A 27,008-nucleotide genomic window follows, 5' to 3' on the forward strand; every position below is an offset into this window, starting at 1 on the left:
AAGGAATGGCCTCTTGGGCGGACCACGGAAAAAGGCACAGGGAAGATCTGACTGATGGATACAGACGTCGAGGGGAGCAGCACCACATCGTCAGCAGAAGCAGCAACATCGCCGCTACCATCCTCAGCCCCGCAGCTTGATCTCGTCCTCCTCGCTTGCTGGCAGTGCCGACGATCAGCAGCAGCAGCCAGGCTCACCACCATGTCGGCATCCTCGGCCCTTGGGCGCACACTGCCTGCACTCAAGCTCACTGCCCACGACCCACGCCTGGTGCAAGTCTTCACAACCCCACACTCCCACCTCTCCCGTGGAGACTTTGGCTTCAAGTCACCCCTCGATTCCGCCATCAATGCCGCCAGACATCACAGGGATGGAGCAGTGCGCTACATCCAGGTCAAAGAGCAGGACTCGGTGGCAGGCCATGGACTCAATTGGAAGGAGCGCGAGGGAGAGGTACTCCTCCTCAAGCGATGGAGTGAGACGCACGCAAGCGTAAGAAGAGAAGAACCAAACACCTCCTACCTACGCAGTACTGCTTCAGACAAGGGGAGGAAATCTCAGCCCCTGCCTCACAGCCGCTTCGACCGCACGTCCCGGAGAAACTTACCTACCCGGAACGCAGCCACCAATGTGGCAGAGGAAGGACCGGACTCGCTGCGTCCCATCCCCAACTACCTCGTCTACTCTGAAGAGCGATTCGAACAACTCCTTGAGCTCATCAGGAACAACCGGGAGGCATACAAAGAGGCAAGACTGTTGGAGAGAGCACTCGACCAGCGCAGCGCCAAGTTCATTGCCGCCCAGCGAAGGTACGAGACGCTCCTTGCCGAATCGGAGCACGCATCGGCTGCGGGTGGTCAGACCCCCCTCCCTGTGCCGCCAAAGGAGGAAGACTACTCGGTGGAAGCAGAGCTGGAGGCGTTACGCACTGCCAAGCCCACCGGCGAGGTAGACGAGGTAGAGCTAGACGCATCTGACATGCACAACCTGGCGAGATCTACCCACAATTACTTCCTGGCAAAGTACGTCGAGGGCCTCTTTAGCAACCTCAAGCTTGACGACCCAGACTCCAAGGTCATGCCTCGATACGTCACCGCCTCTGCTTCCGCCTCCAAGGCGGCCGAGGCATACGGCCCACGTCGACTGCATCAATTGGGAGGTCTGCAGTACTCTCAACCAGATGAGATCATCTCTCATGCCCTCAGTCCCGCGCTTCCCGGCCGCATTCTGGCAGTCGAAGAGGCTCCCTACCGCCGCCAGTCATCAGGGACCTCCATTACCAAGAACAAGTACTCCCTCTCTGTGGGATCGCGAGTCGCCCTCATCCGCAGCTCTCGTGCTGGCAATCTTCAACTAACAGGCTTCGACCGTACCCGAGCAAGACCAGAGCAAGGCGCAGGTCTCTTCCGCTTCGATTCCGCCGCAAAGCTCAAGCTTACCAACCCCACCCTCGACGTCTTGGCTAAACAGCGTCGCTTTGGTGCTGGAGCCGAAGGTGCCTGGACTCCCGATATGCAGCAGCTGGGATTGGGATACATCACTGCCGATATGCGCGGGGCGGCCCAGCGCAACTCTTCTGCCCTGAACGAGCGCACGAATCAGGTTGGAGAACAGACGGCGCGAGCCGAGACCATCCCTGGCTCCCGTGGTTGGGTGGGACGCAGTGAGGACAGCCTGGACTGGAGTGCTAGCAGGATGAGGGTTTCCAATCCCATCAGCAGTAGATACAGGGAAAGGTTCGGCTGGAATGAAGACCACTTTGGCGGTGCTGGCGGTGTAGCCCAAGCTGGTAGAGCTGGACCAGGAGGATCCTTCAGTCGTGTTTCGGGACCGGGAGGAGCAGCACGCGCTGATGGTAAAGTGAGACTCAATAGGGATGGGTACAGGAGAGCGGGATTGGGACTTGGACTTGGAGCTGGTAATGCGAGGGGTGGGCAGGGGGATGGAGCCGCTGGTGAGAGGGGGAGTGGACAGGTCGAAGAGCAGCAGCAGCAGCAGAGGGGTAGAGAGAACATCAGTGATCTCATCTATGGACGGAAGGAGGAGAAGTGATGCGGAGGCATGCACGCTCCGCTTTGTACGCTAGGTGAGTTCTCCAGCCCATTTTACAATTCATCACAGTCCAACGTAGAAAGAGAAGAAGGAAGAGTCGCCTGCGACACGATATGAAAAGATGACCCAACCACTCAGCAACTCATCAGTCCTCGCCCCTTATAGCGAGCTACCGATGATTGCAAAAGTCTGCAAGGACCTTTTCCCTTTTTCTCCTTCTTCCCCTGGGGGAGGAGAGAGAGCGGGAGTGAGCCTTCTGAAAGACTCGAAAATGTGAAAAGGCGTAGCTGATCTCTTTGAACGAGAACGAGTGTGGATATTTGAGGGTGGAGAGGAAGAGCAGGAGAAAGGAGAAAGGAAGTGGAAGAGCAGCGAGTTGCACGCTCACACTGCCTGCTTCTGTGCTCTGTGCTCTACTGGCTAGCGAGGGAGATGAACCTTCAGAACCTTTGCTGACCCGACATGACATGTTCGCTACCTCCTTGTCCCCATCCTGTCTTTTGCTCCAGGCTGTCACTTTGCTCATGAACCTCAACAGATTTGTGCAAGCCAAAGCTCTCCCGCTTCCCGCCCTTTCCGCGTCCCTCAGATGTAGTCTGCCGAATGGGCAGTTGGCACGCTGTACCGTACTCGTCTACAGCCTTGGAATGCCATTACTACCTCTCACAATCACTCTCGCTTCTTCCCCTCGCATTCACTGTCGCTCTCACACTCGAGCTACCGTACTGGACTCCTAAAAACGTGTATTGAGTCCGCTATCTTTCTGAGTCGTGGTCTCTGGGTCTGGTACAGTTAGACTGGAGCAACAAGAGAGGGAGAGTGTGTAGAGAGCAGGAGCAAAAGAGGGAAGGTGGTGTGAGCAGGAGCAAAATAGGGAAGGTAAGGTGAAGCAGGAGATTGAGCAGGAGCAGAAGGGGCGCAGGATGGCGCGTGGTGACGAGAGACAGTGACAAGAGAAGGAGTGTAAAGGGGGGAGGGGAGAGACGTCTCTCTCTTGAGCAGTCCGTCGGTGAAGTGCGTATGTTTCTTGTTTCTTGTGCTAGCTAGCCAGCCAGCTGGCGGTATCAGCGAGCCCCTCCTCCTCCTCGTCTTCCCGGCGGGCGAGGTCGCGCTCTCACTCTCTGGCCTATGCCCATCTTCTCCATCCCCTCTGCTCCTGCTCCTACTCCTACTCCTGCTCCTGGCGATACTGCGGGCGAGGCGAGTGGAGCACTCCTTCGCCCAGTGAGAAGATCGACTGCTTGTGGATGCAGGATATCCCAGCTTTGCTCGAACACGAGAGGATCATGCGATCGAACATGAGCCGAAGCTAAGCCCGAGCCTGAGCCTGAGCCAAAGGCTTGGACACGAGTGTCGATAGAGCCAGTGGGTTGAGAGGTCGAGTACGCGTATGCATAGGGAGAAGCGACGAGCTCTTCGCGAAAAAAGGCGTAAGACTCGAGGAGGAAGATGAGGATCTGGTGTGGAGTTCTGGGTAGTGCTGCTGATAGTGGCCATTGGAGTGGTATCGCTAGTGGGAAAACGTCCTGAGACGCGCCTTCGCCTTGTGAAGAGTGTGTAGTAGCTAAAGGCCAGCGGGTGAGACTTTCCTCCAGCAAGTCTCGTATTTGTTGCTCCTGCACCTGAACATCAAAGTCGACAAGAGGGCTATCCGCCCACCAGTCACTTATGTCCTTGTGATCCAAGTTCTGGTTGGGAGCCGGCAGATCCACCACCCAAGGATGCTCCGCCGAATCGAGCATCCTCACCGCAAGTGCGGCAAGTAGCGGGGGTAGCTCCACGCGGGAGAGGGAGGAGCAGTCGAGCGCGCCGAGTCCTTCGCCTATGAGGGATTCATCGGATGTGTCTGGGGTGAATGTTGCAAAGGAGGAGGGAGATAATGTGGTTGTGGCTGTGGTTGAGGGGGAAGAATCTGGTTGCAGAAGGGGTGAAGATGTAGTGTCATTTGACAATCTTGTGGTTTTCGTCGGTGTGAATGCTAGGGTGGCGACTGTTGAGAGTGGGTGACTTGGCTGGACGGAGCAGCTCTCACTGCTTTGCGGGAGTGGTACTGCAATGGAGTGCAGTGAAGATAAAGATGAAGACGTTAGCGCCCAAGCCTGCAGCAATTGTCCTTGCCTCACCACTACGCTCTGTATAAACTCACTTACCCGTCATCCCATTCCCACTCCCCTTCAGCTCCTCTTCCCCCCGTTCCCCTGCTGCTTTCTCGCCCTGCACGCTCCACCTTGGTGGACCCTCATCTTCCCTCAGCGGGCTCATCAAGCTAAACGTGACCCTCCCCAGCTCAGTCGTCTGCCTCACCGACGCCCGGCGTCCATGCCCAATCTCGTACTTGAAGTGTCCGCCAGAGTGTGTATCGCACGAGCCTGCGATATCGTCGCCCTCTTCTTCAGACTCGGAAGAGGAGGAGGAAGATGAAGAAGAGGAGGAGGACTCGTCATCTGAATCTACTCGAGGGTTACAGGAAGTCTCGTCGCGATAGGCCAGCTGAGACTTGCTTGTGCCTGTACTTGTGCTGATGCCTGCTCGCATGATATCACTTCCCTGCGCTCGAAATGGAGAGTCCGTCTGAGCTACAGTGGGAGGTACGGCTGCATCCGCGGTCGTAGGTACCTCTTTGACTTTACTGTGCTCTCTAGCAGGCGTAGTACTCAGCGATCGACACTTGGCCTCTACATCCGCATCTGTGATCACCAGCGAGGGCAGATTGAAAAGTCCTCCTTTGGGGGAGAGCATCGTATCGCACTGCGAGGTGTAAGACGTGCGTGAGTGATGCAAAGCTGAGGACTTGAGCGGTGGTAGATCGGCAGTAATGCGGTCCGAAGAGTCGGGAGGAGTCAAGGTGACGGAGCAAGCGTGCTTTCCGCTCATCCAGGGCTTGGACTCATTGCCTTCTCTTCCTGAGACAGGAGGTGTGAGGGGTGCTGGTGGCTGGAAAAGGCGTCGCTGAGGCTTGTGCTGAAGTTCTCGGAATAGTGCCTCTTCCTCTGCCGTGGACTCTGTCTCGACCCTGTAAACAAGCACATCGTGTTGAGCATAGGTCTGCTGTCTGACGTGAGCCGCCCTGCCAGCCGACATAGGTCCAGTGATGGAGAAGGTGTCGTCAGGCTCAGTAGAGGGGCGGGTCGATGAAGCCATCGAGTCTTGACGAGCTCGGGCTGCAGCTCTCGTGAGGTCCAAATTCCTCACGCGGCTCTGGACATCGGTTGCTCGTCTGATCGAGCCCCTAGAGCCATTGCGGTTACTAGCTGGTTGGCCTCGGCGAGCGTAGCGTATGGAGTGAGGACTACGAGGACTGCGCGAAGAAGGACTGAGGGAAGATCTCGGTACACGTGCACTGCCCACACCCTGCTGCTTGAGAGTACTTCCAGCTCGACCAGAGCTGTAAGTAGGAGACGAACCTGCTTCTCTCTGTTGTTGATACAGATCCAGAATAGCAGAGACTGCCTCTCGTCCCGATGCAGAAGAATGCGGAGTGCCCCTCATCGGACCATGACTTTTGACACCGCCTTCAGGGATGGGCGACATGACTTGATCCCTTTCTGCTCGCGAGAGAAAGTAATTGGCTGAAGAGCCAGACTCTTTGCGCTTCCTCGAAGACGGAGGCTGGCGATGATGGGTCGCAGGGCCATCATACACAGGAATACCAGGCGTCGTATCGGCAGCGCTGAGCGACGCTTCTCCCTCAGAGGCTTCCATCATACCATCGATGAGGCTCGTCAAGTCTTCCGTGCTGGAGCTAAGAGGCGTCGATGCATAGGAGAGGACGCTGTTGGCAAAAGTCGCATCACTGAAGCGTTGACTCTCTTCCATTCTCCACTGCTCAGGCGTCAAGCTGCCACGACTACCTGGCGCAGCGCTACCCGGTGCTGGGCGACGTGCTCGCCTCTCGGGCGTGCGCAAGGTGGCACTGCCGTTCCGCCTACTGATTGAGCGACTGGGTGTCGGCATAGGAGAATTCTTGAAGCGAGCCACGAGCTCAGACAAGATCTCTGTAGCCTCAGAAGTATCCATCTGACTATCGTGACTGCCGTCTGCAGCGTTGACCGAATCGAGCAGCTTACGTATGCCGCCCGAAGGAGAAGCACTGCGCTGAGGGCCTGCAGAGCGTCGAGTCTGGCTGCATAGCATACGTGCGAGCACGGCTGCGAGATGGATCTCGTCCGCAGAGGGTTGCGGAGTCATGGCTGCGGAAGGAGACAGTCTAGAGGGGGTGCCCATTGTATTCTTGCTTCCCCTCAGTCTAGCATCACTTCTCGGCGCTGCATCCACTACAGCCAGCCTGCTTAGGGCCATCTCGACATCTGCAAAGAGGATGGACGTGCCGATACTGGTAGCTGTGGGCTCTCCATCCAATTCACGAGGAGATGGGTCCATGGACGAAGCACTGCTGACGGTACTGGCCCGAGCACGGGCTCGACCGCTGCCTGCTCGAGGAGGAATGGGCAAAGAGTCGCCCATGCGACGGGCAGACGGTGGAGGTGGCAGAGGCGCGATAGGACGTCCAGGTGGCGAGCGCAAAGGAGAGGTGAGAGTTGGCTGCGACGCTGGGTTTCGCGTCCTCTTCGGCGATGGACGACCGACATCTTCCTGTCTTAGGGTTGCCATACTGCTCACTTCGCTGCGTCGTGAACGTCTCAGCGACTCTGAACGTCCCAGCTGCACAGTGTTCGTAGTAGGTACAGCTGTGTAATTCTGAGCGCGGTTGTCGAAAGTAGGGCGACCTGTCTGCATCTGCATAGTAGGCAAAAGAAGAGGTCGCGCAGGAGGTGGCTTTCGGCTTGCAGGGATGCCACTCTTTGTCTCTTCTGTCTCTTGTTCTGGTATTTCTTCGACAGGTTGTGCAGGCTGAGGCTTGTCTACAGACCCCTTTCGCAATATGGAGATGGGGAAAGGTGGAGGCTCTGGTAGAGCGTAGGCGGAAGGAGCCGTGGTCGCAACAGCACGGTAGCTCGATGGTGGCGGTCGTACGAGGGTCGCTCGCGCTTCTCTTGGTGCTCCTTTGCTGGAAGGTCTCCAGCCTCTGTACCAAGCTTGGCTTCCGCCACTGGCCTTGTCTTTGCCATTGGCGGCAGTAGCGCCATCGAAGTGCACCTCGTCAGCAAGATCAATCCAGCTTGAGCGGACGGACACAGGAGCACAACGCTGAGGTGCAGTCGATACGACCGGAGGATTAGATAGCCGTGGAGTCGGCCCGAAGGAAGGTCTCTGTATGGCTTTCTTGGGACTGCTACGGGCGAGAAGTCTCAAGCGCCGCATGGGAGGTGGTTTGCGAGGGCTGCCTTCTTTGCTCGCCGGCGCATCAGCCATCTGCTCGATCGATGTTCTGTGCTGCGATTCGACAGAACCCTTTGGCAAGCTTCCACTGCAGTCTGGCGGGGATTGTAGGCTTTGCTTGCCTGTCACTTGGGCTGCGGATGTGGCAGCACAAACGTCCGACTCTTTCTCTTTTGATGCTCGCGCCTCGCTGACGTGGTCTTGCGATGTACCGGACGCGAGATTCTTTGCTTGAAGTGGCAAGGGCTCGGAAGGTACCGAGGCAGAATCTTGTGACGCTTCAGCTGGAGGTGGCTTGCTTCCTAGTCTGCTTCGTAATCGCGACGTGGACTTGTGCCTGTGTATCCGACAGTGATGTTAGATGAGGGAGGACGTGAGCTTCGGCGATGGTGGTCATTGCACCTTCGTTGAGGCTGTTACTCACATTGCTCTCCTCAGACCTCCCATATGTTCCACCGGTGGTTTGCCGCTCGACGAGCTATTGGTTCGTTCAGCAGCCTTCTCGTCGTGAGGCCAGCTCATGGGCATGTGACCAGCAGATGCTGGCCAATGGCGTTCTTGAGGAGAGAAGGACATAGCCTGAGGTAGCTCAAGAGTTTGTCCTGCTTGAGCGAGTGCGTTTGCCGAGTAGCGTCGATTGTGATCCTGTGCAGGACGCTCGTTAGCGTGTCTGTCATCGCGAAATATTGGCGTAGAGGGACTTGCAATGGCTGGATCGACTAGCCCTCTGGGGATGTTGACATTGAGCGCACCCAAAACTTTTCGCGTACGAGCTTTGATGGAAAAGGTAGGTGACGCGCTTCTGGGACCCTCGGTGCCTTCACAGAATGCATTGACATCAGGCCTGGCTCGATCGCTGAAGGATTTGCGAAGAAAGTCCAATCGTTGAGGCACTGGAATCGGCTTGGGAGCAGGCGTCGGCGCAGGTGACTGTGAAAATTTGCTCTTGAGGGGAGCATTATTGTCGCGATGGCGCGGCGTCGTAGGCTGTGCGTCTTCCTCGTATGCCGTCGACAAAAGTCGGCCGCGGCGGGGGATGCTACTGCTCTCGGGCGAGGTAGCGAGGGGCGAAGCGGGCCCGAGCTTGAGACTCGAAGGTCTGCTGTCCGAGAGCGAATTCCTTCGCTGTTCTTGCGCCTCGGCTGCTGTGAGGTCGATGCCATTGGATGCACTTGTGAAGATGGGTCCCGAGATCTGTCTGGTGGCTCGAATGGACGCGACGGACGCGCTGCCGCTGCTGGTTCTCCGGATCAGGCCGGAGGCGGTAGCCGGGGGCGTCGAGGCGAGGAGACCCTTTGAATCGCTTACGCTTCCTCGAGAGGGAGTGGACCTCATCGAGGAGCGCACAGTGGAGCCAGAGATGCGGTGCTGTACCTTGGCATGGTGAGAGAGGGAGGCTGTGGTGAAGGGGGATGGTGGACTGCAAGTGAACACGTCGCTGCTGTCATTGGGGCTGCACTGCGAGTATACTTCGGCGCTGCGACTGAAGGAAGAAGCCGGATAGACGGGTGAGGACGGCGATGCTGCGTCAGGAAAGACGCTGGCTGCGGAGGTCCTGCGATGATGGTGCGCCCAGTCCATCTTGGACAGGTGGAGCATGTGCAGGCGTAGCAAAGGTGAGGGTGTTGAGAAGAGGGAATGTGATGTAGTGTGAGGCTGCTATCGACGATCGCCTTTGCTCGCTTGAGTGGAAGCCTTTGCGGACGCGATGCGGCACGGAGGCGTGCGGGTGACCCTTGTGTGCCTGACCAGGGCGCGGGTGAGGCATCTGCCATTGTGATCCGTCCAATAAAGGGAGCAATGTCACATTCAGCCAATCACCACACTAATGATCACATTCGGCCTCGAGGCAACGACTGCCATCGTGCTGTTGGGAGGGTCAGAGTGGTATGCACACCCTGGTATGGTCATTGCAAGTGGGCAGCATCAGCTTAATTCCGCCAGCCACTTCGTGCGGCAGTGGCTGCCAAGTCGCTCATCTCATCGCTGATTGCAGAGCTGCGATCCTGAGTCCGTCATCGGCGGCTTTGAGAGGACTTGTCACGCAGGTCGGCATGTCCGCGGATCCGAGCAGATGCTTTGCTGTCTGGTATGAACCTCCTTGAAGGGCTGCGCAGGCACAGCGTTGCTGTATGGTCCCCTCTGTACATGCAGTCGCACGAGGCAGGGGCAGGTCTGAGCCAAGTGTGGCCTCGCCTCGCACAGGGCACCACCTCGGCCATCTGTTGCGCGGTGGCTGGGCTGGGCGGGGCGAGCGACGTCCGACGTCCGTCGTCCGTCATGCGCCTGGTCTTCCGCTCCACTGCCGTCACCCATTGCCTGACCATCTCCATCACCTCGGTAGTCTACCATCCGATCCGATCCTAATCTACCCTTTGATCATCACCTACTTGGCCGCTGCTACTCCTATCAGCTCGCCCACCATGGAGATGCTCACCTTCAATGCCTCTGCGGGCTACCTCGAAGGCGTAGTGCGAGGCTACCGCAATTCGCTCCTCTCCACCCACATCTACTCGTCCCTCTCCCAATGCGAGACCCTAGATGATCTCCGTATGCAGCTCTCCGCCACCGACTATGGAAACTTCCTCGCCAATGAACAACCTCCCCTCACCACTTCAGTCATCGCTGAAAAGGCAACGGGGAAGCTGGTGGGAGAATTCAGGTATCTGCAGGATAATGCCCCCAAGGATGGGACATTGGCTAGGTTCCTCGAGTACATGACCTATGGGTACATGATTGACAATCTCATCCTCCTCATCACCGGTACACTCCACGAGCGAGACACCCACGAGCTGCTGGACCGTTGTCACCCGCTGGGCACTTTTGACGGCATGCCCGCCCTATGTGTGGCTAATACAGTCGAGGAGCTCTACAATTCCGTCGTCGTGGACACGCCCCTAGCAGGCTACTTCAAAGACTGTCTCTCCGCCCACGATCTCGATGATTTGAACATTGAGATCATCAGAAACACACTCTACAAGGCCTACCTTGAGGATTTCTACAACTTCACCCAATCCCTTGGGGGAACCACCGCTCAAGCCATGGGCACTCTTCTCTCCTTTGAAGCGGACCGTCGTACGATCAACATCACACTCAACTCCTTTGGCACCTCTCTCTCAAAAGAGCAGCGAGCCAAGCTCTTCCCATCCATTGGCAAGCTCTACCCTGCAGGGAACAATGCATTGGCAAGGGCAGACGATGTGGACCAGGTAAAGCAGGTATGCGAATATATCCCAGAGTACAAGAATTGGTGGAAGGATGGAGGACTGGGTGGTGGTAGTGGCGAGGATGGAAGTGAGGTTGAGGAGCTCGAGGGAAAGATGTTTAGGGAAGAGACAAAACGTGAGTGCTCAGCTCAAGGCTCGAAAGGGTGAAGAAGAGTAGCTGACCCTCTTCTGCTGTCGCTCTATGCTTTGCAGTGAACAAGCTGGAAACAATCTGCCAGTTCAACTATTCGCCCTTTTACGCATGGCTGAAGGTGAGTCGCAGTCGCTCGTACATGAATCCATGCCCACCACTCCCATGCTGATCCCTTCAACCCCTTGTCCCTCTCTTTCGTCTCCACGCAGCTCAAGGAGCAAGAGATCCGTTCCATCACATGGATCGCAGAATGCATCGCCCAAGGCGCCCGCGATAGGATCACGGACTTTGTGCAATTTTAAGCAAAGGCAGTAGTGGTGATGGTGGAGATTGTGTAGTAGAGACTGGACTTGGCTTGGCTCTCTTATTGTTCTATAGCTTCCTTGACACACCAGGAATGAGTGACGAGTGATGTGTGATGTTGATGATGCCGGAGGGAATGAATGGTTCCCTTGTAGTCTACAAATTGCACTTCTCTGTTTTCCCCTCTAGTCTCTTCCCTTTATCGGGCTCCAAGTCCTCAAAATCTAACCTTTCTCCCCACTCTCGGAAAAGGAATACACTCTCTAACACTCCCCCTCCCCGCCATCCAAGCAACCAATCTCTCCACTCCCATTCCAAATCCTCCATGAGGACCCAATCCATTCTTTCTCAATTCCTCCACATACCAATACAAGGGATGCTCCTGGGGGATTGCTGTTGCATTAGAAGGGAGGAGATGTAGAGATTTTAGACGGGAGAGGAGAATAGAGGGGTCGTCTTCTCGAAGTGAGCCACCGACGAGTTCGCCAATGTGTGGAACGAGGAGGTCGAAATTCTTGACGATCTCTCTGCCTTGATGCTCCTCCTTTTCTTCTTCCTTGGCAAGACGCATATAGAAGGGTTTACTAGAGGCAGGATAGTCCACCACGAAGACTGGTCCGCCCACGTGCTCCTCTGAGAGCCATTTCTCGTGCTCCGACCCTAAGCCTTCGCCCCATACTGGTGGAGGGCGGAGAAAAGGGTGCTTGGAGGCGTGCTTGCGTTCTAGAAGTTTCAGGGTGTCGGTATAGGTGATGCGTGGCCAGCGGGTGGTGGGGGAGAGGTTTGAGGCGAAGGTGCCGAAGCTAGAGAGCTGGGCGCGACGCCGGTCCTGCTGAGAGAGCTTGGTTTCGTCTGTCGTCGGGGAGCGTCGTCGCTCTGCCTCTAAGCCCCAGAGATATAGGGCGTCCAGGGTAGCCGTAGCATTAGGGCTGACATCGCTTTCGGTAGAGTAAGGCGTCGAGACTGCTTCAGCCCCCCCTTCCGCGGCCTCCACGGCGCTAAAGGCGTCACCAAAAGCCGTGCTTGCTGCCGACTTGATCAAGTCTTCCACAAAAGTCATAAGCATCTCCAGCTCCTCACTTGCACTCTCCCCCCGTGTGGCCAGCTCTGCTTCGCACATCCAAAACTCCCGCAAGTGCCTGTTGGTATCCGAATCTTCTGCTCGAAAAGCAGGCGTGAAGGTGTACACCCTTGAGAGACCGAGCATGAGTGCCTCGAGGTGCAGCTGCGTGGATACTGTGAGGTATGCTGGGCTCGACTCCTGCTTCTCCTTGTCCCCAGTAGCAGCAGTCGTTTCGTGGCTTCCGTCTACGACACGAAACACCTCTCCTGCGCCTTCACAGTCACTGGCGGTCATGATGGGCGGGGTTGTGCGAATAAAGTCGTGCTGTGCAAAGAAGCTCGCCATGGCCATTTCCAGACGACTTCGGAATCGCATTGTCGCAGCAGGCCCTGGGAGGAGGGATCGGAGGTGGGGTTGTTGGCGTTGTGCATTGTTTCCGCTAACTGATGCGGCGTCGTTGCCCGGCTTTTGTAAGAGCGGCGATGACTGGATCATGACAAGGCGATGGAATTCAGTACTCATTTCGAAGAGGCGCCCTACCGCCTGAGCCCTCCTACCCGGGACCCCTGCCTACTTACCTCGCGATCACTACTTCCAAGCACTGTACACTGTTCCACCTTAAATTCGATTGCTGAAGACGTTGTTACAGTGCCCTGTTGTCTACTCCGAACCGCAAAGGTCCCCGTGAGCAGCACCGTATCAGCCACTCCCAATGGCGGTCTACCCTTCTCCTTCCACTCCCGATCCACGGCATCGTACGATTCTGCCGTCAGAACTACCTGGAGTAATGTCGAAGAGGATGTCGAGCCATCTGTTACGCTCAAAAAGGTGACTTTGGAGTGTTTGCGAATGCCTATGACTCGCGCGATGAAGGATTGCTGATCAGAGGGGAAAGTTGCTTCTGATGCCTTGCCCCTTTGAGCTTGGAGGTAGGCTTCGATGCGAGCGCGAAGGGAGGGTGGGAGCGGGCTGGCGGAAGAGACTTCCGAGATCGCTGAGGTTCTGTAAGCGGACGAGCTGAAGTTTCTAGATGAATTGCACCAGCTGGCAGCAGACGCTCTGGGTAGGCTCCTCGTAGAGGTCGCGGAGATCACCCGTCTGCGAACTTGATGCCGAGTCGGGGGAGGTACACAGCACGCCCGCACAGAAGAGGACCCGAGCGTGGCCTTGGAGGTGGAGGGCAGACACCCCAGAGGCGAAAGGAACAGCATGACTGCGGCTCGCGAGTATCACCCTGCTGGTGTGGGTGTGGATCTTCGAGGTGTGCTTGTATGCGAAGATCTGGTTCTGGTGAAGCGGAAGCAGCGCCGTACGGAAGAAGGTCAACAGCTGCGCGGCCAAAGTCACATTCAAGGCCCGCCAGCACAGATCACCTTGGCACTCACTCCACCCAAGGATCCCTCATTCTACCCCGCAACGCCAGTCTAACATCTTCCTCTTCTACTCCCCTAGTCTTCACACTTACACACACTCTCGGAGTGCTGCGGGTGTCCACCATGCCACCTCGACTACCAACGAGGGCACAAGGACCCGACAGCTACCTAGGATCCCTCAAGCAGCTCTTCTCCCTCTCTCCTCCACCCCCACCTCACAATACTCGACCACGACTGCTGCGCTCCCTCGTGACGCGATCAGTTGCTGTACCCCTGAGCAGAGATGGCAGATTGACTTTACCGGTCAGGGTACGGCCGGCGATGATCTTCTTGACATTCGTATGCTTGATCATGCTCGGCTTTCTAGGGTGGGTAGGCTACGAAGGAGCTCGTCAGATATGGGCGGCAGACAGCAGCTACTGACACTTTACCTCGGCCTTCCTTCTCACTTTACCATTCGCAGCCTCTCTCCTTCACCCAACGGTGGGCTCCCAATCCCGGACAAATCCCTCCACTTTCTCTCCTTTTTCCTCTCCACCCTCCTATTCTACTTCATCTTCTCCCTCCCCTCCTCAACCCTCTCCCACACACCCCTCCTGCGCTTCTTCCCACCCATATTCACCGGAGTGGTCTGCCTAGGCGTAGGAGGCATCCTGAGCGAATTTGTACAGGGAGCCCTACCGTACAAGATTTTCGATTGGGGAGATATACTTGCGAATTTGCTCGGTGGGGGATTGGGGTTGGCGCTGGCCATGTGGGGTGAGGGAGAGTGGAAGAAGAGGAGGGAGTTGAAGAGGCTTTATACCAGTGTTAGACAGGGAGGAGGGGAAGAAGACGATTTTGACCAGATGGGAGAGTTGCTCAGCGAAGGAAGTGAGGGGGAGGAGGAAGAGGGAGGGGCGGGAGATTGGAGGAGAGGAGGGGGAGCGCAGGCCAGAGGATTCGATTTGGAAGACCCTTGGTCTTCTCGGGATGATGATGCAGGAAGGAGAGGAGGCGGGAGAGAAGGGAGGATCGCTTTGCCCACCTCCACGAGAGATGCACAACCCTCACCTGCTCAGCAGCAACAGCCGCCTGTCAGAAAGGGAGAAGATCTCTTCTCGATAGAGGATGACGACGAGTAGAAATTGAAATTAAGTGTACTTGATGATGACGAGTCGCAATTCGAGTGTAGATGAGGATCACACCTATACCTTTCGGCCACGCTGTGCGCTGAGCCCTGATTTGTGATGATCGATGGACAGTTGATGCGGTTGAAAAATTACAAATGCAATTGAAAGCCCCTCTTGTCACCACCTCAGACTTCCTCCCCACCATCCCTTCCCTCGCCCGCTGCTGCTCTGTCCTGAGTTTCTACCACCGCTCTCTTCCAATTTTCTTCGGCAAAGGAGTAAGGGTTGGTCTCTTGTTGTGCCATTTCTTGCACTATTTTCTGGATGTAGTCGATCAGACCTCTCTGCACCTCCTTGTCTTCGAGTGCAATCGCCTTCTTTCCTTGCCTTGCCTTGAAGATCTTGGAATCAGCAAAGTCCACCACCCATACACGTGGGGTGTACGTCGTTTTGATTCTTTCAAGAGGCGAAGGGGACGTGCCGACATTCGCAGGGACATCGCTGGGGTCCACAGCTTTACGACATCCCAGAGCCATGATGCCCGCGGATTTACTGGTGTAGGTGGTCAGACTATCGTCGTGCGTACCCATGTGCTCCAGCGCCTTTTGCAAATGCATTCGGACTTCTTGAGAGGAGACAGTCTTGGACGAGCTTGATTGAACATGTGCGTCTTGCCAAACTTTCCACTCCAACATAACGTTGTTGTTGCTGACATCTCCGTGTACGAGGCCCCTAGAATGAAGTGCTCGGAAGGCATCGTGTACACCAGCCATGATCTCCATGCGCCACAAGTAAATGAGCCCTTCGGGAGTAGTTCCGAGAGCTTGGCCGTCAATGTACTGCATCATCAGCTTATTCGCACTGGATACTGGCTCATTCCGCGGCGAGACTAGGCCATACAGCTTGGGAATATAGACGCCTTGCAGGTCCCTGCAGTGTTGGAAAGCAGAGACCTCGCGCTCTGCTCTTTCTCGGATGTCCTTTTTCTCCTCCTTGTCCGGACGTTGAGCACCGGGGCCCCTCTCAAACCGCGGTTCTGGTGGAGCCCCTCGTTCCTGGTCAGTGAACGGTATTCTCTGAATCTTCAGTATAGCAGCAGTCTGACCAGGAGGGTTACTTGAGCTCGGGAAGCCAATGCGGCCCCCCAAGACTTCTTTACCTCCTTCCCGGAAGCTCGGGCTGCCAGTCTTCAGATACTCCGAGTCGACGAAACACCAGTGGAGAGTAGCAAAGGTGCCCCCTCTGAGAGGGCCATTACATGCCAAATAGGTGTTGATGCAAGGCAGTGCATCGACGAGGGCCGAAAGTGGGGCAGAGTGACGGCGATGACTTCTCTGACCCGTAGCCGGCGCATGAGAAGTAGTGGAAGAACCCTGACGGCTCTGCGCTGCCTGAGCAGACGACCTTTCGCCAGGGCCAGCCTTTGTATCTCTGCCTCGCTGGGAAGAGGGTCCCGGCGCTTCCTCATCGTCCCGCCGATCGAAGCCTCCCGGCTGCCCTTCTTGGACATCCTCAAGGTCAGAGAGCGCGCGCCTCTTGACGTGGAGGCTGTAGGCTCTGAGGATCCAGGCAACCATGAACATAGCAGTGTTGGGATCACTCGTGAATTCGAGCTCTCCAGAACACTTGCCGTCGAGCCCTTCCTGACCCTCCCTCTGGGCAGCCGCCAGCGAATCTTTCCGCTGTGCATCGCAGTGGGAGATTGTCGAGGAGAATACAATGCTCAGGTCAGATTTGCTCGGCCCTGTGCCTTGACCCTCTGCACCCTGCTTGGCGGTGAGCTGCTCGCGCTTGCGCTTCCTAGTGGACACTGCTGGAGGTCCTTCTTCTTTTGCGTCTTCGACTGGAGTCGAATGCACATCGTATGGAAGAAGGATCCTTGCCCAGTCAGTCACTAGTAGGCCGGTGGAGACCTTGGCCGCCAATGACTGCGAGGTGATTTGGAAGAGCAATTTTGCCCACCGATCGTTAGGCACCTTCTGCGTGGTGCCCCTCTCAGTGCCACAAGGGCTCGCTCGATCCTGTACCAGTACACCAGTATCCTTGGCCTTCAATTCCGGCTTGCTCTCAATCGTAGCAATGATGTCCTTGTGGCAGACAACCATGAAGTCTGGTTCAGCTTTGCCCTGAAGCGCGCTGAGAGCCGGGAGTGACACATCTTCCGCATTCAAAGCTTTGCGGTAGCTAGTGGCCTGTACTCGTACAGACAGATCTGCAGGTAGAGGCAGCACAACGTCTGAACGGGCTTTGGCCTTGCCTTTTGCAGAGGCTGATGTCGATGCTTGTTCAGCCCACCATGCGCAAGCCTCCTGGAGCTTGCTCAAGATGACATTGACAAGGCGCATGTACGACTCGCCGATCTTGCCATTGAACTGCTCCTCGCTGTCACCTTGGTCCACAAAGATGGTGCTTCCCGGCACACGTAGGTACGGGTCAGAAAGCAATGCTCCCTCGGGACGGGCAGCTACGAAGGCGTCCCATATGGTTGCCATGTCTTCCAGATGGCGCTTGCAATCCTGCCAGATGGTCTTGGATGACTTTCCTTCCATTCCAGATCGGGCAATGAAAGCGCCACTGTCTGCAACGCTTTTCCTGGCTGCTGTGCCTGGCTCGTAAGTTGAGGGTACGCCTTCCGTGCGTTTCTCAACGACGACGTGATAGGAAAGGGCAGGGTCCATAGCGATTGCCATGAGAGTTGAGCTACTCTCAAGGGGCTGAGAAGCGAGCCATACATCTTTTCCCTCCAGCTCTCGAGTGTGTAAAACTTCTCTTGTGCTGTGTTCTGTGACAACGAAAGACGGTGAGTCCTGTCGAGAGGTGTCCACCCAGTGGGTCATGGGGTGGAGAGATGGGACACGGGTGGTTCGAGAGACGAAAGGCGTGCCAGCGAGGGCTCTTATACTGCCTCTTGAGAGTAAAAGCAACGTACATCGCCCGGCTGCAAGGGATCGTACCTGCCCTGACCTTTTGCGCTGACGGTATGGTACCTGGCCGCTGTGCCTGGTACGCCCTGGCCTGCATGATCGAGTGATCAGGGCAGACGACGCACGAGCAACGAGAGACGCGGCCGTGCATCAAGTCCGACCGGAGGCTTACGGAAACCCTCGCACCGACTGACTCACCTACTTCCGCACCCTGTAGTGCTATACCTAGACACAGACGACTGCCTCGATGTACGCGAGAGCATTGCAGTCACCAACATGACCTCACCTGAGCCCTCTTCATCAACCTTACGGGCCGAGACCGCACAAGGCGCTGCCTCATCTTCCTCGTCCCGAAAGCGGAGCTCCTCACGAAGTCCCAGCCCATTGTCCAAAGAAGCGGCATCGCCTTCAATCGTAGCGGACGGTCACAATGGAGATGATGAGACAGCAGAAGACGGGACATCGGAAGGAGACGGGAAGGCATCCTCCTCATCTGCACAGAAGTCTGTGTCGCAGCGGCAAGAGATATTTGAGGAGTCTGACGCATCGACCTCGAGCACACAAGCGGCAAATGACGAGAAGGCCCCGCAGGCAGAAGGGCATCCATGGCAAGCAGGTGAGTAAGCGATCCTTCGCTTCGAAGACAGACACCATGACCCCTCGCCTTACAGAGAGATGTTTCTCTTCTCTTATTCCTCTCTTCCAGTGTGGTCACCAGCCCATAACGCCTACTACTTCTGGAACAGCCAAACAAATACGACGACTTGGGTGAATCCTTTACAAGAGGAAGGCTCCTCGTCGGCTTCGGGCGCGGCCTCGAATCCAAGAGCGAGCACGTCGGCTGTCCCTCAGCAGCAACAGCAGCAACAGCAGCCAGAAATGCTCAGCGAGGAAGATCTCGCCCGACAAGCAGGCATCGACCCCGAGCTAGCGCACCTCGATCCGGCTCTGTACGCCTCGCAACTGCGCATGGCTGCCTCTTCAGCTGCTTCCTCAGGCTCGGCCTCGCTAGCAGCAGATCGCGATCCTCAGTCCCGCTTCTCCCAGACGAGCAAGGCCAAGCGTCAAATGTCGGCCTACTTCGACGTTGAAGCCTGGGAGCAGCAGCGTGAGGCCGAGCACGCCGCCCAGGTTCAGGCCCTAGCTGATGAATCGGGCGCGGGTTATGCAGGGGTGAAGAGGGGAAAGGGAAATCGACATCCGAGCAAGAAGGAGGTGCAGGAATTCAAGGAGAGGAAGAGGGAGAGGAAAAAGGCAAAGCTGGGATGGCTACATAGCTGACCAGCTAGCTGGTCGAGTAGCCAAGCCAGAGCGGTAGCTGCCTGAGGTCAAGACCGAGGCGGAGGCGTGCCGGTCTTGAGAATGCTCGTGAGTACCCACTCTGATCAAGACAAGGAGAAGGGCTATGTATGGCGTCTTTTGCGGCAAGCAAGGCAAGGAGGCGTCTCCGCTTCGACCGCGATGACAACCTCATCCACAGCAATTGGCACAATCGAACTTGGCCCCTCATCTTCCCCCCTTCACTCACATCTTCGCCCGAGGATTTGCGTGCAGACGGGGTGGGCGAAGCTTGGAGATCGAAGTGTGTGCACCTGTCTATATTAGTTTGCAAGCTGAGTCGAGTGCGAGAGAGACTTGGAGGGCACAAAGAAGGAGCGGGAAAGTTACCAGGCTTCTGGGATGTTCAGATCCGGTACGAGTAACGATGACCTCGAGACTGACGCTTCCTCTTGTTTCCTCTGCTCCACCTGTGCCAGCGGCGAAATGTACTGCACTCCATCTCGTCGCACAGAGCATATCACATGTATCCATGCCAAGTCTATTGTCTCATTAGCAACACGAGTAACGCACACAATCGTAACCCTTTTCTTCGTATCGCACACTTCTTCCCCACCCTATCCCATCCTATCCCATACACTCTCCACATCACCTCTTGGGAGGAGGCGGCGCCGGCGCCTTACCGTTGACCGTTCCCCTCCCAGGTGGCTTAGGCGCAATGGGTGGAGGTCCTCCTCTTCCACCACCGCCATTAGCTCCTCCCGTGGGGGGTGTACTCGCTCCACTACCACCACCGCTCGCACCACCACCCTCAGCAGCAGCCCTCTCGGCCTTCTTCTTTGCCAGTAGCTCCGCAAATCCGCCCGGAGCACCCATACCTGGCATGACTGCACGCGGCGCCGAGTCCGGGTCGGCAGTCATGGCCGTTTGCCTCTCGTAGGGCTTCGGCTTTGCTGCTGCTGCTGCTGCTGCTGGGGTCGGGGCTGGGGCAGGCTTGGGCTTGCTGTTGAGGGCAGGCGCTGGAACACCGTTGCCGTTGGCGTTGCCGTTGCCATTGCCAAAACGCGAGGCTGCTCCAGATACACCAGAAGGTTTGGGAGCGGCCGCACTAGCGCTTGCAGCAGCTGGTGGGGGAGGAGCCCTCTTGGCTGCTGGAGGCGGAGCAGGCGCCGCCCTTGGCTTCGGCGGTACGAGTTCCAGATAGGTCGAAGGCGCCCAGCCTTCCATGTCTCCCTTCTTCACCAGCCACCAGCCACCTGCATCGTCCTTCTGCGTCACCTCGACCAACTCGTCCTTTGTGAGACCCATCTCGCCCTCGTTGGCACTGTCAAAGTCGTACAGAGCCTTGTACATAGGCTTTTCGGGCGCGGCTGCTGGAGCCGGGGGAGGACGAGGAGGAGGAGGAGCTGCACCGCCAGCCGAGGCTCTCTTTGCTCCACCTGCTGGATTAGACAGAGGAGTGGCATTGGCAATGCCTGCAGCGGCAGGAGGAGGAGCGGGCGTAGTTGCAGTCGTCTTTCTGCCACCAGCCGCAGAGCCAGGCAGTGTCTTTGCAGCAACGGCCCTGGGAGCGCCAGGGCGAGGCTTCGAGGGACCTCCGGGTCTCAACAATTTGCCTTGGGTGATCGGTCGCACGAGCCCCGGCTTCTTCCTTGGCGCAGGTCGACTTTGACTGTTGGGAGGCTCACCACTGGGCACAGAGACAGTGGAGCTCTTATACACATCGTCCTCTCCGGGCTTGATCATCTCGTCCTTCTTGAATGTAATCGTGGCCATCTTGTCCTTCTTCTTCCTGAATTGCAAGTTGTTGTCCACCCGCAGGCTTACACTGCCATTCGAGCGCTGCAGAAGATGCGTGATGAACTCGGTCTTGAAGTAGCAGTGGAAGACTGGGTCTGGCTCTTCAGTTCCATTGACGTTGAGCACGACCCAATCGTCACGCAGGCACGAGACCCCAACAGCGCTGATCGCATTGATGTTGATCTTCCTCTCGAGGACCGTCTGCACTTGCTTGTTGACCAGCTGGGTGACGATGATGTAGACCGCCTTTTCGCTCAAGATGAGGAAGCGAGGCGATGGTTTGCTGGAGCGGCCCAGCCTGGAGACCAAGAGCTGCACGCGACTGCTGAATGCGGCCGTCTCGGAAGAAGCCATGGAGGAGACCCTCCGCAACATCTCGCCTTCTGGCGAAGCGCCGTTGACGTTCAGATAGTCTCCCAGGAATCGACGAGATCCAAGCAAAGAATATCTCCTCCTCTCCTTCCTTCCAGCCAGGACATCATGACCGTACTGTCGCAGCTGGGCAAACGCAATGCCCTTCTTCTCCCGCATCCACATGCCCTGGATCCTCCTGGCCGACTCGTCCTTGTATCTCAAGTACGCTCTGTAAGCGCGCTGGATACGGGCAGCCATGTTGTGCCAGTAGCGATCCCTCATCGTCTCGAGGGCAAAGATCGTCTCGGGAGCCTTGATGAATGCCTTGGTTCTACCGAGCTGCCATTCCTCCCTAGGGATTCCCGTGTCGTTCAAGATACGCTCACAAGCACTCCTGGCATCACCCGTCCACGTGTACTCCCCAGCGTAGCTGGTGTGGGGACTGAGCAGGTAGAAGCGCTGCACGACTCGATCGAAGGTGTTCCTATAGGCGAATCCAGCACGCCTAATTCGTACATTCTCCTGCAGACCGAGATACTTGACCTGATGGGTACAAGCGCCCTTGTCGTACTCGGTAGACGACTTGTTCTCATTGGGCTTGATACAGCGGATGTAGGATGGCTGCGCCTTCATCAGAGTGTCCACCAGCAAATTAGCAGATGTCTTGATACGGTCACCAGCTGTAGGAGGACGCTTCTTGCTGTCAGGGTCAGGCCGATCCGGGAACAAGGTGTGCAAGAATTGGTTCTGCGACGAATCGACGAGGTTGAGAATGTCCTTGAGCAGTGCATCTTTGTTCTTGTCCGTCATGCCCTGAACAGTGTACATCACGTCTCCAGCGTAGTGCTTGACGAGGAACTTGCTGCCTCGAGAGTCGAAGTGCGCATTTGATGACAAGGCACCAAGACGCTGGGAGAAAGAGCCATCGGCTGCCGAAGGGTCAGCGTGGGCTGTAGCGCAGGCATCATTGAGAGCAGCAAAGATACCCGGTGGTCTCTTCTCCTCAATCAGGTCACACACGACCTTGTTGTTGAAATACGTGATCGGTGTCCATTTGATTCCTTCATCGTCGTACTCCTGCTGTTCTTGCTGAAGGGTAAGACGAATGAAAATTTGCTGCAGCTTTTCGTTGACAAAGTTGATGCAGAGCTGCTCAAAGGAGTTGTGGTCGAAGATTTCAAATCCGTAGATATCCAGCACTCCAATCGCATTGTCTGATGCAGCCTTGGCTTCCATGGAGACGTTCACCCTCTTGATAATCCACTCGAAGAGGTTGTTGTAGATGCCCTTGGCAAGAGCATCACGGACTCCGGATGCTTGAGCGATATTGAGCGGGACCTCATACACCGATCCCCTGCGCCCACCTCTCTGCGTCTCCATGATTCTCTCGGTAATCGCCTTCTTGATCGAGGTGCTGTCCACCTCCAACAAGTAGGCCAGGAAGTCCGTCACTCCCTCATCGGCGATGGCGGCGTTTCCCTGCTGGTCCTCCACAAAGGAAATGTTGCCACACCAGAGAATGGCAGCGATCATGCGCCAGATATCACTCTGCTCCTGCGCCGAGAGTCCGATGACTCTCATTGCCTCGACGGTTTCCTTGTAGTCGGCGACATCGTCGATGCCCGGCACATTCAGGCACTGGTTCGTGTAAGCGTACGTCTCTGGCCCCTGAACACCAAAAGTATCCCTCTGCTCAGCTGTGGCGCCTTTTGCGAGCTGGTAGAAGATGTGGAAATTACGCTCATCCCGGCCTTGCGAAGCCACTCGGTTCTTCTCCAGCAGGAAGGATGTGATAGTACATCCGACCGGCTGGCCATGCCCATCAAAGGCAATCTCGAGGTACTTGCCGAATCGAGAACTGTTGTTGTTCCTGATCGTCTTGGCGTTTCCAAATGATTCGAGGAGAGGATTGGTCGCGAGGACCATCTCATTGACGGCCTGTGCAGATCCTGTGCTGCCTGATACGGCTGCCACGAATTGCATGATCCTAAGATGGGCAGGGCCGGCGTGGCCAGGTAAGTCTCTACATGCATTGCTCAGCTCTCTCCCATCATTTACTCACTTCTTTGCATTCTCAGTCTTACCAGCTCCACTCTCTCCCGATATGATCACACACTGGTTCTGTCCATAATCCGTCATGTTCTTCCAGGCTCCTTCGGCAATGGCATAGACGTGTGGAGTCATCTCGAGTCGGTTCTTGCCTTGATAGGACCGGAGGACCTCCTCTGTGTAAATGCCGAGATCCCGGAAGGGATTGACGGAGATGAGGACATTGCCGATGTACGTCTGACAAAGAAGAGCGAGGGTGAGCGGCAGGAGATACAAAAGGGAGTAAGTATGGCCCGGTCCCTCCATACGATTCCATCCAACGCCTCCCCCCTCTCCCCGTCCTCCAAATACCACCTCAACTTACTCACATAAATCTCCCCATTCGCAAACCTCTTTTCCAAATTATCATTGATTGCCTCATTCGACACTTTACTCAGAAGTGTCATATCTGAAACGCCCGCCTGTGGCTTCTTCATACCTTCTCGCCAATCAGCCTTGGCAATGCCACCCTTCTTGGGCGGAGGAGCCTTGGAGGAGGAGCCACCGGCTGCTCCACCCCCCGAGGCGCCGAGGATCTTCTTGCCGGCTTTCTTCGAAATGGCCATTTTGCTTCGATGGGTCGGGAAAGCTGCGGTGGTGAGTCAGGATGGTGGGTGATGCCGCTTCGGAGGGATGAGCTGGCTACGTCGAGATCTCCGACTGATTGATCGAGCTGGATGTTGGCCAGTTGTATCGCGCCGTGGCAAGCGTAGCAATGCTCCTCAGAGAATCGAAGGCTGCCTGACTGGATGATGAATACCTCTGTGAGCTCACTTGCTCCAGAAGCAGTCAGGTCCTCAACGGCTAGAAGGGAGCGATCGATAGTTGTGGTACGGAGAATTGGGCAGGAAAGGAAGGAGTCGAGCCGTGAGGGAGCGATAGGGCCGTGTCCAACCTCCATCTATAAGCGGGGTGTGTGGCCATGCACGCACGCACGGAGCGGAGCGCGCGCGGGGGCCGGGCCGGCTTGGCAGGGCAGGGCCACATGGCACAGGCACAGGCGAGGGACGACACTGCCTCATGGGTGGCTTGGCTTGAATTGGGTGGACCCTGATGGACTGCTATGCCTTGATTGAAGCCCCTTGATCCTCGGCAGACATTTCCTTTGCTGAGATTGCGTCACACTGCGAAGGTCTCATAATCAAGCAGGTGGAAGTGAAAGAGAATAGGTATCATTGTGGTCTGGAAACCGAGTAGTGTAATGAGAAGATGGAAAGGGATCGGACTGCAGCCACCCTTATCCCTGTCCCTGCTTCTGCTTCTCCTCTTCTATTGTCTGCTCCAATCTCCAGCTTGGTAACTCTGCCATCGTACATCCATCCACCTATACATCTCCACCCACTTCTTCCGCCTCTCATCGAGTCGAGCTAATCACATTCGCCCATCCTGGCTCATACTCATCATCACTAGCGTCCAGATCGGCCAGATTGAGCATCTTGCCCGGAGGTGGTCGTCTAATCGACCCACCACCCGTCCGCTTCGGCCTCGCCGCAGCCTTCGTTGTAGTTGTGGGGGAAGCGGCAGGAGCAGCAGTCGTAACTGCACTCTTCTCGTTGCTGTGTGGGAAGCCGGTCATTGAGGAGGTCCTGGTTGGGATGGGAGTGACTTTGTAGGAGGTGACGGGTGACGGTGGCATTTTCCTCGCTGCTGCTGCTTCAAATGGCGGGGTTGAGGGTCGCGGGCTTGAGCTATGTCCGTTGCTATGCTTTGTCTCAGAGGTCTTGGGTGGGACGGGCGTAGCGCCCCGGGAGACATCGACAGTTTCGTCCGCATTCCTTCCCAGCGTGTCGTATCGCACATCTCCGCTACTGCTCGGCGTCATACCTCCACCCAGGCTCTTCTTCCTCCCAGCAGCAATCACCTCTCGCGCAGCCTGTTGAGCTGCAAAAGATGAAGAGCTCGTCGAGCTGCTCATAGCAATCGAGGAGCTCGAAGGAGGAGTTCTGGGCATCGCGTCATCGCTCGTCGAAGACGAGAGAGTGTGGGAGCTCCGAAGGCTGGGTGAGGACCCGAGGCCATTGCCGACCGCTGATTGTGAAAGAGGAGGGGCAGGAGTCTCTTGTCGTAGGTGTGCCACATTGGTGCTGGAAGCCGGCCGACCTTCGAAAAGACCCTGGCTGCTTGTGGGAGCAACTGGCTCCGATGTCGCAGCGCTCCTCTCCTCTGAATGAGCCTGTCCTTCAGTCGGTCCCTCTCTATTTGCAGCTTGAAGGCTCGCACTTGAGGGCGAGCTGATGGCAGCTGGTGGCACGATGAGCGGCGCTTCTTCCAGAGTGGGCCGGGTATCCTCATGCAACTCCTCCTGTCGTCCATCGTCTGTCTCAGCCCTTTTCTTAGCCGCTTCCAGCTCCTCTGGCGCTATACCGGCTACGCCAATCTCAATCTGAGAATCATCTGCTTGACCAATGCTGCCATTTGAGACTTGGCCTGATTCAAGTGTAGTCGAGCTGAGGCTCGGGGTAGTGCTCGGAGGGACGGGGAAAGTGGGAAGCTATAGTGGAATAGATATGGATGACATCGATCAGCTTTGAACAATCTGTGCTCCTGTGAATCTGCATACTTACATCGCTCGAATCATCGTCAGCTGTGGGGACCCGACTATGACTAACGTGGCTGCCACCATGACCGTTCATCTGCCCTGCCGAGAGTTCCTCAGGGGGGACATCAGGTAACGTAGGCAATCCCCCTATGGAGCTCGAAGAAGTCGAATTAGTCGAGCCCTGCCTTGCCATCCTTGAATTGGAAGATAGACTTATGCCTTTGAGGGCAGCTGCCTGCGTTGCGACCTCTGTGGCATGCGAGCTAATGGGTCGTGAGCCGGTGGATGAAGAGACTGAGGTGGTCTCCTCGTCGTCTAGGTCTGCAAAGGCATCACGCTGGGAGGCAAGGTTCATGGAATGGTGAGGGCCGACAGAGGCTGGGCTTGATGCTGTGCGATGAGCAGAGAAGTGGCCGGTCCTGTCAGTTGAGTCGACGCTCCAAAGTCCTACATTTCCCGCTACTCGCCTTGTCTGCGCTGACCTGCCCACGTGATGGGCCCGGTAGCCTGAGGCATCAGACTCCTGCCTACTCCACCAGCACTACCTCCTCCCCAACCGCCGGTCATCTGTGGCCTCAGACTTGGGCTATCACCGGCCCATCCCCCTGCTGCAGGGTAAGGCCGTAGCGCCTTGCCCCTCTCCTCGGGGTTCGGAGCAGGAGCGCCAAAGCTTGACCGTGGAATGAGAGGATCACCGCCATTTTGCTGGAAGCGAGCTATCCTATCCCTCACGGCCTGCGAAGAGCCTGCTGCTGGTACTGATCCTCTTGGAAAGATGTCGCTGGATGTGGATGCAGGTGAAGACATCTGGCGTGGAGATGCAGCCTCGGATGCAACTCGACCAGTCCTGATCAGGGGCGATGTAGGTCGACTGGACTCGCTTACGGCCCCTGACTCTGAGGCTTTGCGTTGTAGAGAGGCGATGCGCTCGGAGAGGGTGGATGCGCCAGCAGGCATCCTCGGTGTTGGGCGACGACTTTGATCTGACATGGTTGTAGGGTGAGATGGGGTGAAAGGGAAGAAGTCGGAAGGAGGGACCAACGCAGGGTGAAAGAGGCGGCCCTTGCTGCACTGCACAAAGAGGGCTTTGGGCGCCCACAGGGGCCTCGGTGGGAAGAGGGTCCGATGGGTTGGGCGTGGAGATGAAGAGCGGGTGGCTAGACAAGGAAGATGAAGATGTCAAGCTCAGAGTTGGGATGCAGGGCAAGCAGAGATGGTCAAGGCTACCCACCACCTGCGCCAGAAATAGGTGACGATGGGCGGCGCAAAGTGAAGCGAGGGCGTTGGTGTTGGATTCAAGTCGCGGCGATTTCAACTTTGCCTTGCATGCACCCATCATCGGCAATCACTCCGCTAAAACAAGGGGGAAAAGGGGCGCAGATCATGCGAAAGATCACAAGGCAGGGGAGACATGGTCGAGGTCGCCTGAAGTCAGGATGTGGTATTGAAAAAACTTAGCGTGTCATGTCTACTCTGTCTTGA

General features: G+C 56.6%; 11 protein-coding genes across 11 annotated transcripts; 6 read left to right on the forward strand and 5 right to left on the reverse strand.

Moving 5' to 3' along the window:
* Positions 1 to 60: 60 nt before the first annotated feature.
* On the forward strand, positions 61 to 2,136 carry BCV69DRAFT_121715 (hypothetical protein). Its single transcript, XM_025489152.1, has one exon. The coding sequence runs from the start codon at positions 202 to 204 to the stop codon at positions 2,050 to 2,052; it is 1,851 nt and encodes a 616-aa protein (XP_025344934.1). The 5' UTR covers positions 61 to 201; the 3' UTR covers positions 2,053 to 2,136.
* A 1,719-nt stretch (positions 2,137 to 3,855) lies between these two features.
* BCV69DRAFT_285663 (hypothetical protein) lies at positions 3,856 to 4,291 on the forward strand. Its single transcript, XM_025493462.1, has 2 exons — positions 3,856 to 4,102; positions 4,199 to 4,291. The coding sequence occupies exon 1, from the start codon at positions 3,877 to 3,879 to the stop codon at positions 4,057 to 4,059; it is 183 nt and encodes a 60-aa protein (XP_025344935.1). The 5' UTR covers positions 3,856 to 3,876; the 3' UTR covers positions 4,060 to 4,102; positions 4,199 to 4,291.
* Positions 3,938 to 9,076, reverse strand: BCV69DRAFT_121729 (hypothetical protein). Its single transcript, XM_025489153.1, has 3 exons — positions 7,757 to 9,076; positions 4,199 to 7,669; positions 3,938 to 4,102 (listed from the first exon to the last, which is right to left on the reverse strand). The coding sequence occupies exons 1-3, from the start codon at positions 8,929 to 8,931 to the stop codon at positions 4,081 to 4,083; spliced, it is 4,668 nt and encodes a 1,555-aa protein (XP_025344936.1). The 5' UTR covers positions 8,932 to 9,076; the 3' UTR covers positions 3,938 to 4,080.
* On the forward strand, positions 9,077 to 9,477 carry BCV69DRAFT_121706 (hypothetical protein). The gene has a single exon (XM_025489151.1). It carries the CDS (start codon positions 9,222 to 9,224, stop codon positions 9,435 to 9,437), a length of 216 nt encoding a protein of 71 aa, XP_025344937.1. The 5' UTR covers positions 9,077 to 9,221; the 3' UTR covers positions 9,438 to 9,477.
* Positions 9,478 to 9,657: 180 nt separating this feature from the next.
* BCV69DRAFT_264382 (ATPase, V0 complex, subunit D) lies at positions 9,658 to 11,458 on the forward strand. The gene is made up of 3 exons (XM_025490751.1): positions 9,658 to 10,674; positions 10,752 to 10,810; positions 10,902 to 11,458. Exons 1-3 carry the CDS (start codon positions 9,756 to 9,758, stop codon positions 10,992 to 10,994), a joined length of 1,071 nt encoding a protein of 356 aa, XP_025344938.1. The 5' UTR covers positions 9,658 to 9,755; the 3' UTR covers positions 10,995 to 11,458.
* BCV69DRAFT_301801 (class II aaRS and biotin synthetase) lies at positions 11,213 to 13,269 on the reverse strand (the record flags this gene model as incomplete). The annotated part of the gene is made up of 2 exons (XM_025494601.1): positions 11,213 to 12,544; positions 12,637 to 13,269. The coding sequence occupies 2 exons, from the start codon at positions 13,267 to 13,269 to the stop codon at positions 11,213 to 11,215; spliced, it is 1,965 nt and encodes a 654-aa protein (XP_025344939.1).
* Positions 13,270 to 13,554: 285 nt separating this feature from the next.
* BCV69DRAFT_301802 (hypothetical protein) lies at positions 13,555 to 14,555 on the forward strand (the record flags this gene model as incomplete). The annotated part of the gene is made up of 2 exons (XM_025494602.1): positions 13,555 to 13,799; positions 13,895 to 14,555. 2 exons carry the CDS (start codon positions 13,555 to 13,557, stop codon positions 14,553 to 14,555), a joined length of 906 nt encoding a protein of 301 aa, XP_025344940.1.
* BCV69DRAFT_285667 (hypothetical protein) lies at positions 14,544 to 17,563 on the reverse strand. Its single transcript, XM_025493463.1, has one exon. The coding sequence runs from the start codon at positions 17,378 to 17,380 to the stop codon at positions 14,729 to 14,731; it is 2,652 nt and encodes an 883-aa protein (XP_025344941.1). The 5' UTR covers positions 17,381 to 17,563; the 3' UTR covers positions 14,544 to 14,728.
* Positions 17,564 to 17,621: 58 nt separating this feature from the next.
* BCV69DRAFT_121956 (hypothetical protein) lies at positions 17,622 to 19,071 on the forward strand. The gene is made up of 3 exons (XM_025489154.1): positions 17,622 to 17,828; positions 17,904 to 18,083; positions 18,186 to 19,071. The coding sequence occupies exons 1-3, from the start codon at positions 17,744 to 17,746 to the stop codon at positions 18,746 to 18,748; spliced, it is 828 nt and encodes a 275-aa protein (XP_025344942.1). The 5' UTR covers positions 17,622 to 17,743; the 3' UTR covers positions 18,749 to 19,071.
* On the reverse strand, positions 19,053 to 23,856 carry BCV69DRAFT_285668 (myosin I). Its single transcript, XM_025493464.1, has 3 exons — positions 23,317 to 23,856; positions 22,962 to 23,185; positions 19,053 to 22,886 (listed from the first exon to the last, which is right to left on the reverse strand). Exons 1-3 carry the CDS (start codon positions 23,551 to 23,553, stop codon positions 19,394 to 19,396), a joined length of 3,954 nt encoding a protein of 1,317 aa, XP_025344943.1. The 5' UTR covers positions 23,554 to 23,856; the 3' UTR covers positions 19,053 to 19,393.
* Positions 23,857 to 24,144: 288 nt separating this feature from the next.
* On the reverse strand, positions 24,145 to 26,964 carry BCV69DRAFT_285669 (hypothetical protein). The gene is made up of 3 exons (XM_025493465.1): positions 25,994 to 26,964; positions 25,552 to 25,916; positions 24,145 to 25,478 (listed from the first exon to the last, which is right to left on the reverse strand). The coding sequence occupies exons 1-3, from the start codon at positions 26,514 to 26,516 to the stop codon at positions 24,342 to 24,344; spliced, it is 2,025 nt and encodes a 674-aa protein (XP_025344944.1). The 5' UTR covers positions 26,517 to 26,964; the 3' UTR covers positions 24,145 to 24,341.
* Positions 26,965 to 27,008: the final 44 nt, after the last annotated feature.

The sequence above is a fragment of the Pseudomicrostroma glucosiphilum genome (genome assembly GCF_003144135.1).
Source record: "Pseudomicrostroma glucosiphilum strain MCA 4718 unplaced genomic scaffold BCV69scaffold_20, whole genome shotgun sequence".
Classification (NCBI taxonomy): domain Eukaryota; kingdom Fungi; phylum Basidiomycota; class Exobasidiomycetes; order Microstromatales; family Microstromataceae; genus Microstroma; species Microstroma glucosiphilum.

Coding starts and splice junctions, on each gene's coding strand:
- BCV69DRAFT_121706 (XM_025489151.1), top strand. CDS start 9,222: ATGCACACCCTGGTATGGTCATTGCAAGTGGGCAGCATCAGCTTAATT.
- BCV69DRAFT_121715 (XM_025489152.1), top strand. CDS start 202: ATGTCGGCATCCTCGGCCCTTGGGCGCACACTGCCTGCACTCAAGCTC.
- BCV69DRAFT_121729 (XM_025489153.1), bottom strand. CDS start 8,931: ATGCTCCACCTGTCCAAGATGGACTGGGCGCACCATCATCGCAGGACC. Junction 7,670..7,756: donor GGAGGTCTGAGGAGAGCAAT/GTGAGTAACAGC, acceptor TCGGATACACAG/GCACAAGTCCACGTCGCGAT. Junction 4,103..4,198: donor GGGAATGGGATGACGGGTAA/GTGAGTTTATAC, acceptor ACTCCATTGCAG/TACCACTCCCGCAAAGCAGT.
- BCV69DRAFT_285669 (XM_025493465.1), bottom strand. CDS start 26,516: ATGTCAGATCAAAGTCGTCGCCCAACACCGAGGATGCCTGCTGGCGCA. Junction 25,917..25,993: donor GGCAGGTCAGCGCAGACAAG/GCGAGTAGCGGG, acceptor CTCATCGCACAG/CATCAAGCCCAGCCTCTGTC. Junction 25,479..25,551: donor CTGACGATGATTCGAGCGAT/GTAAGTATGCAG, acceptor ATTCCACTATAG/CTTCCCACTTTCCCCGTCCC.
- BCV69DRAFT_285668 (XM_025493464.1), bottom strand. CDS start 23,553: ATGGCCATTTCGAAGAAAGCCGGCAAGAAGATCCTCGGCGCCTCGGGG. Junction 23,186..23,316: donor TTGCGAATGGGGAGATTTAT/GTGAGTAAGTTG, acceptor CTTCTTTGTCAG/ACGTACATCGGCAATGTCCT. Junction 22,887..22,961: donor AAGACTGAGAATGCAAAGAA/GTGAGTAAATGA, acceptor TGCCCATCTTAG/GATCATGCAATTCGTGGCAG.
- BCV69DRAFT_121956 (XM_025489154.1), top strand. CDS start 17,744: ATGACCTCACCTGAGCCCTCTTCATCAACCTTACGGGCCGAGACCGCA. Junction 17,829..17,903: donor TTCCTCGTCCCGAAAGCGGA/GCTCCTCACGAA, acceptor GTCACAATGGAG/ATGATGAGACAGCAGAAGAC. Junction 18,084..18,185: donor AGGGCATCCATGGCAAGCAG/GTGAGTAAGCGA, acceptor TGTGGTCACCAG/CCCATAACGCCTACTACTTC.
- BCV69DRAFT_264382 (XM_025490751.1), top strand. CDS start 9,756: ATGGAGATGCTCACCTTCAATGCCTCTGCGGGCTACCTCGAAGGCGTA. Junction 10,675..10,751: donor GTTTAGGGAAGAGACAAAAC/GTGAGTGCTCAG, acceptor TATGCTTTGCAG/TGAACAAGCTGGAAACAATC. Junction 10,811..10,901: donor CCTTTTACGCATGGCTGAAG/GTGAGTCGCAGT, acceptor GTCTCCACGCAG/CTCAAGGAGCAAGAGATCCG.
- BCV69DRAFT_285667 (XM_025493463.1), bottom strand. CDS start 17,380: ATGACCCACTGGGTGGACACCTCTCGACAGGACTCACCGTCTTTCGTT.
- BCV69DRAFT_285663 (XM_025493462.1), top strand. CDS start 3,877: ATGAGGGATTCATCGGATGTGTCTGGGGTGAATGTTGCAAAGGAGGAG.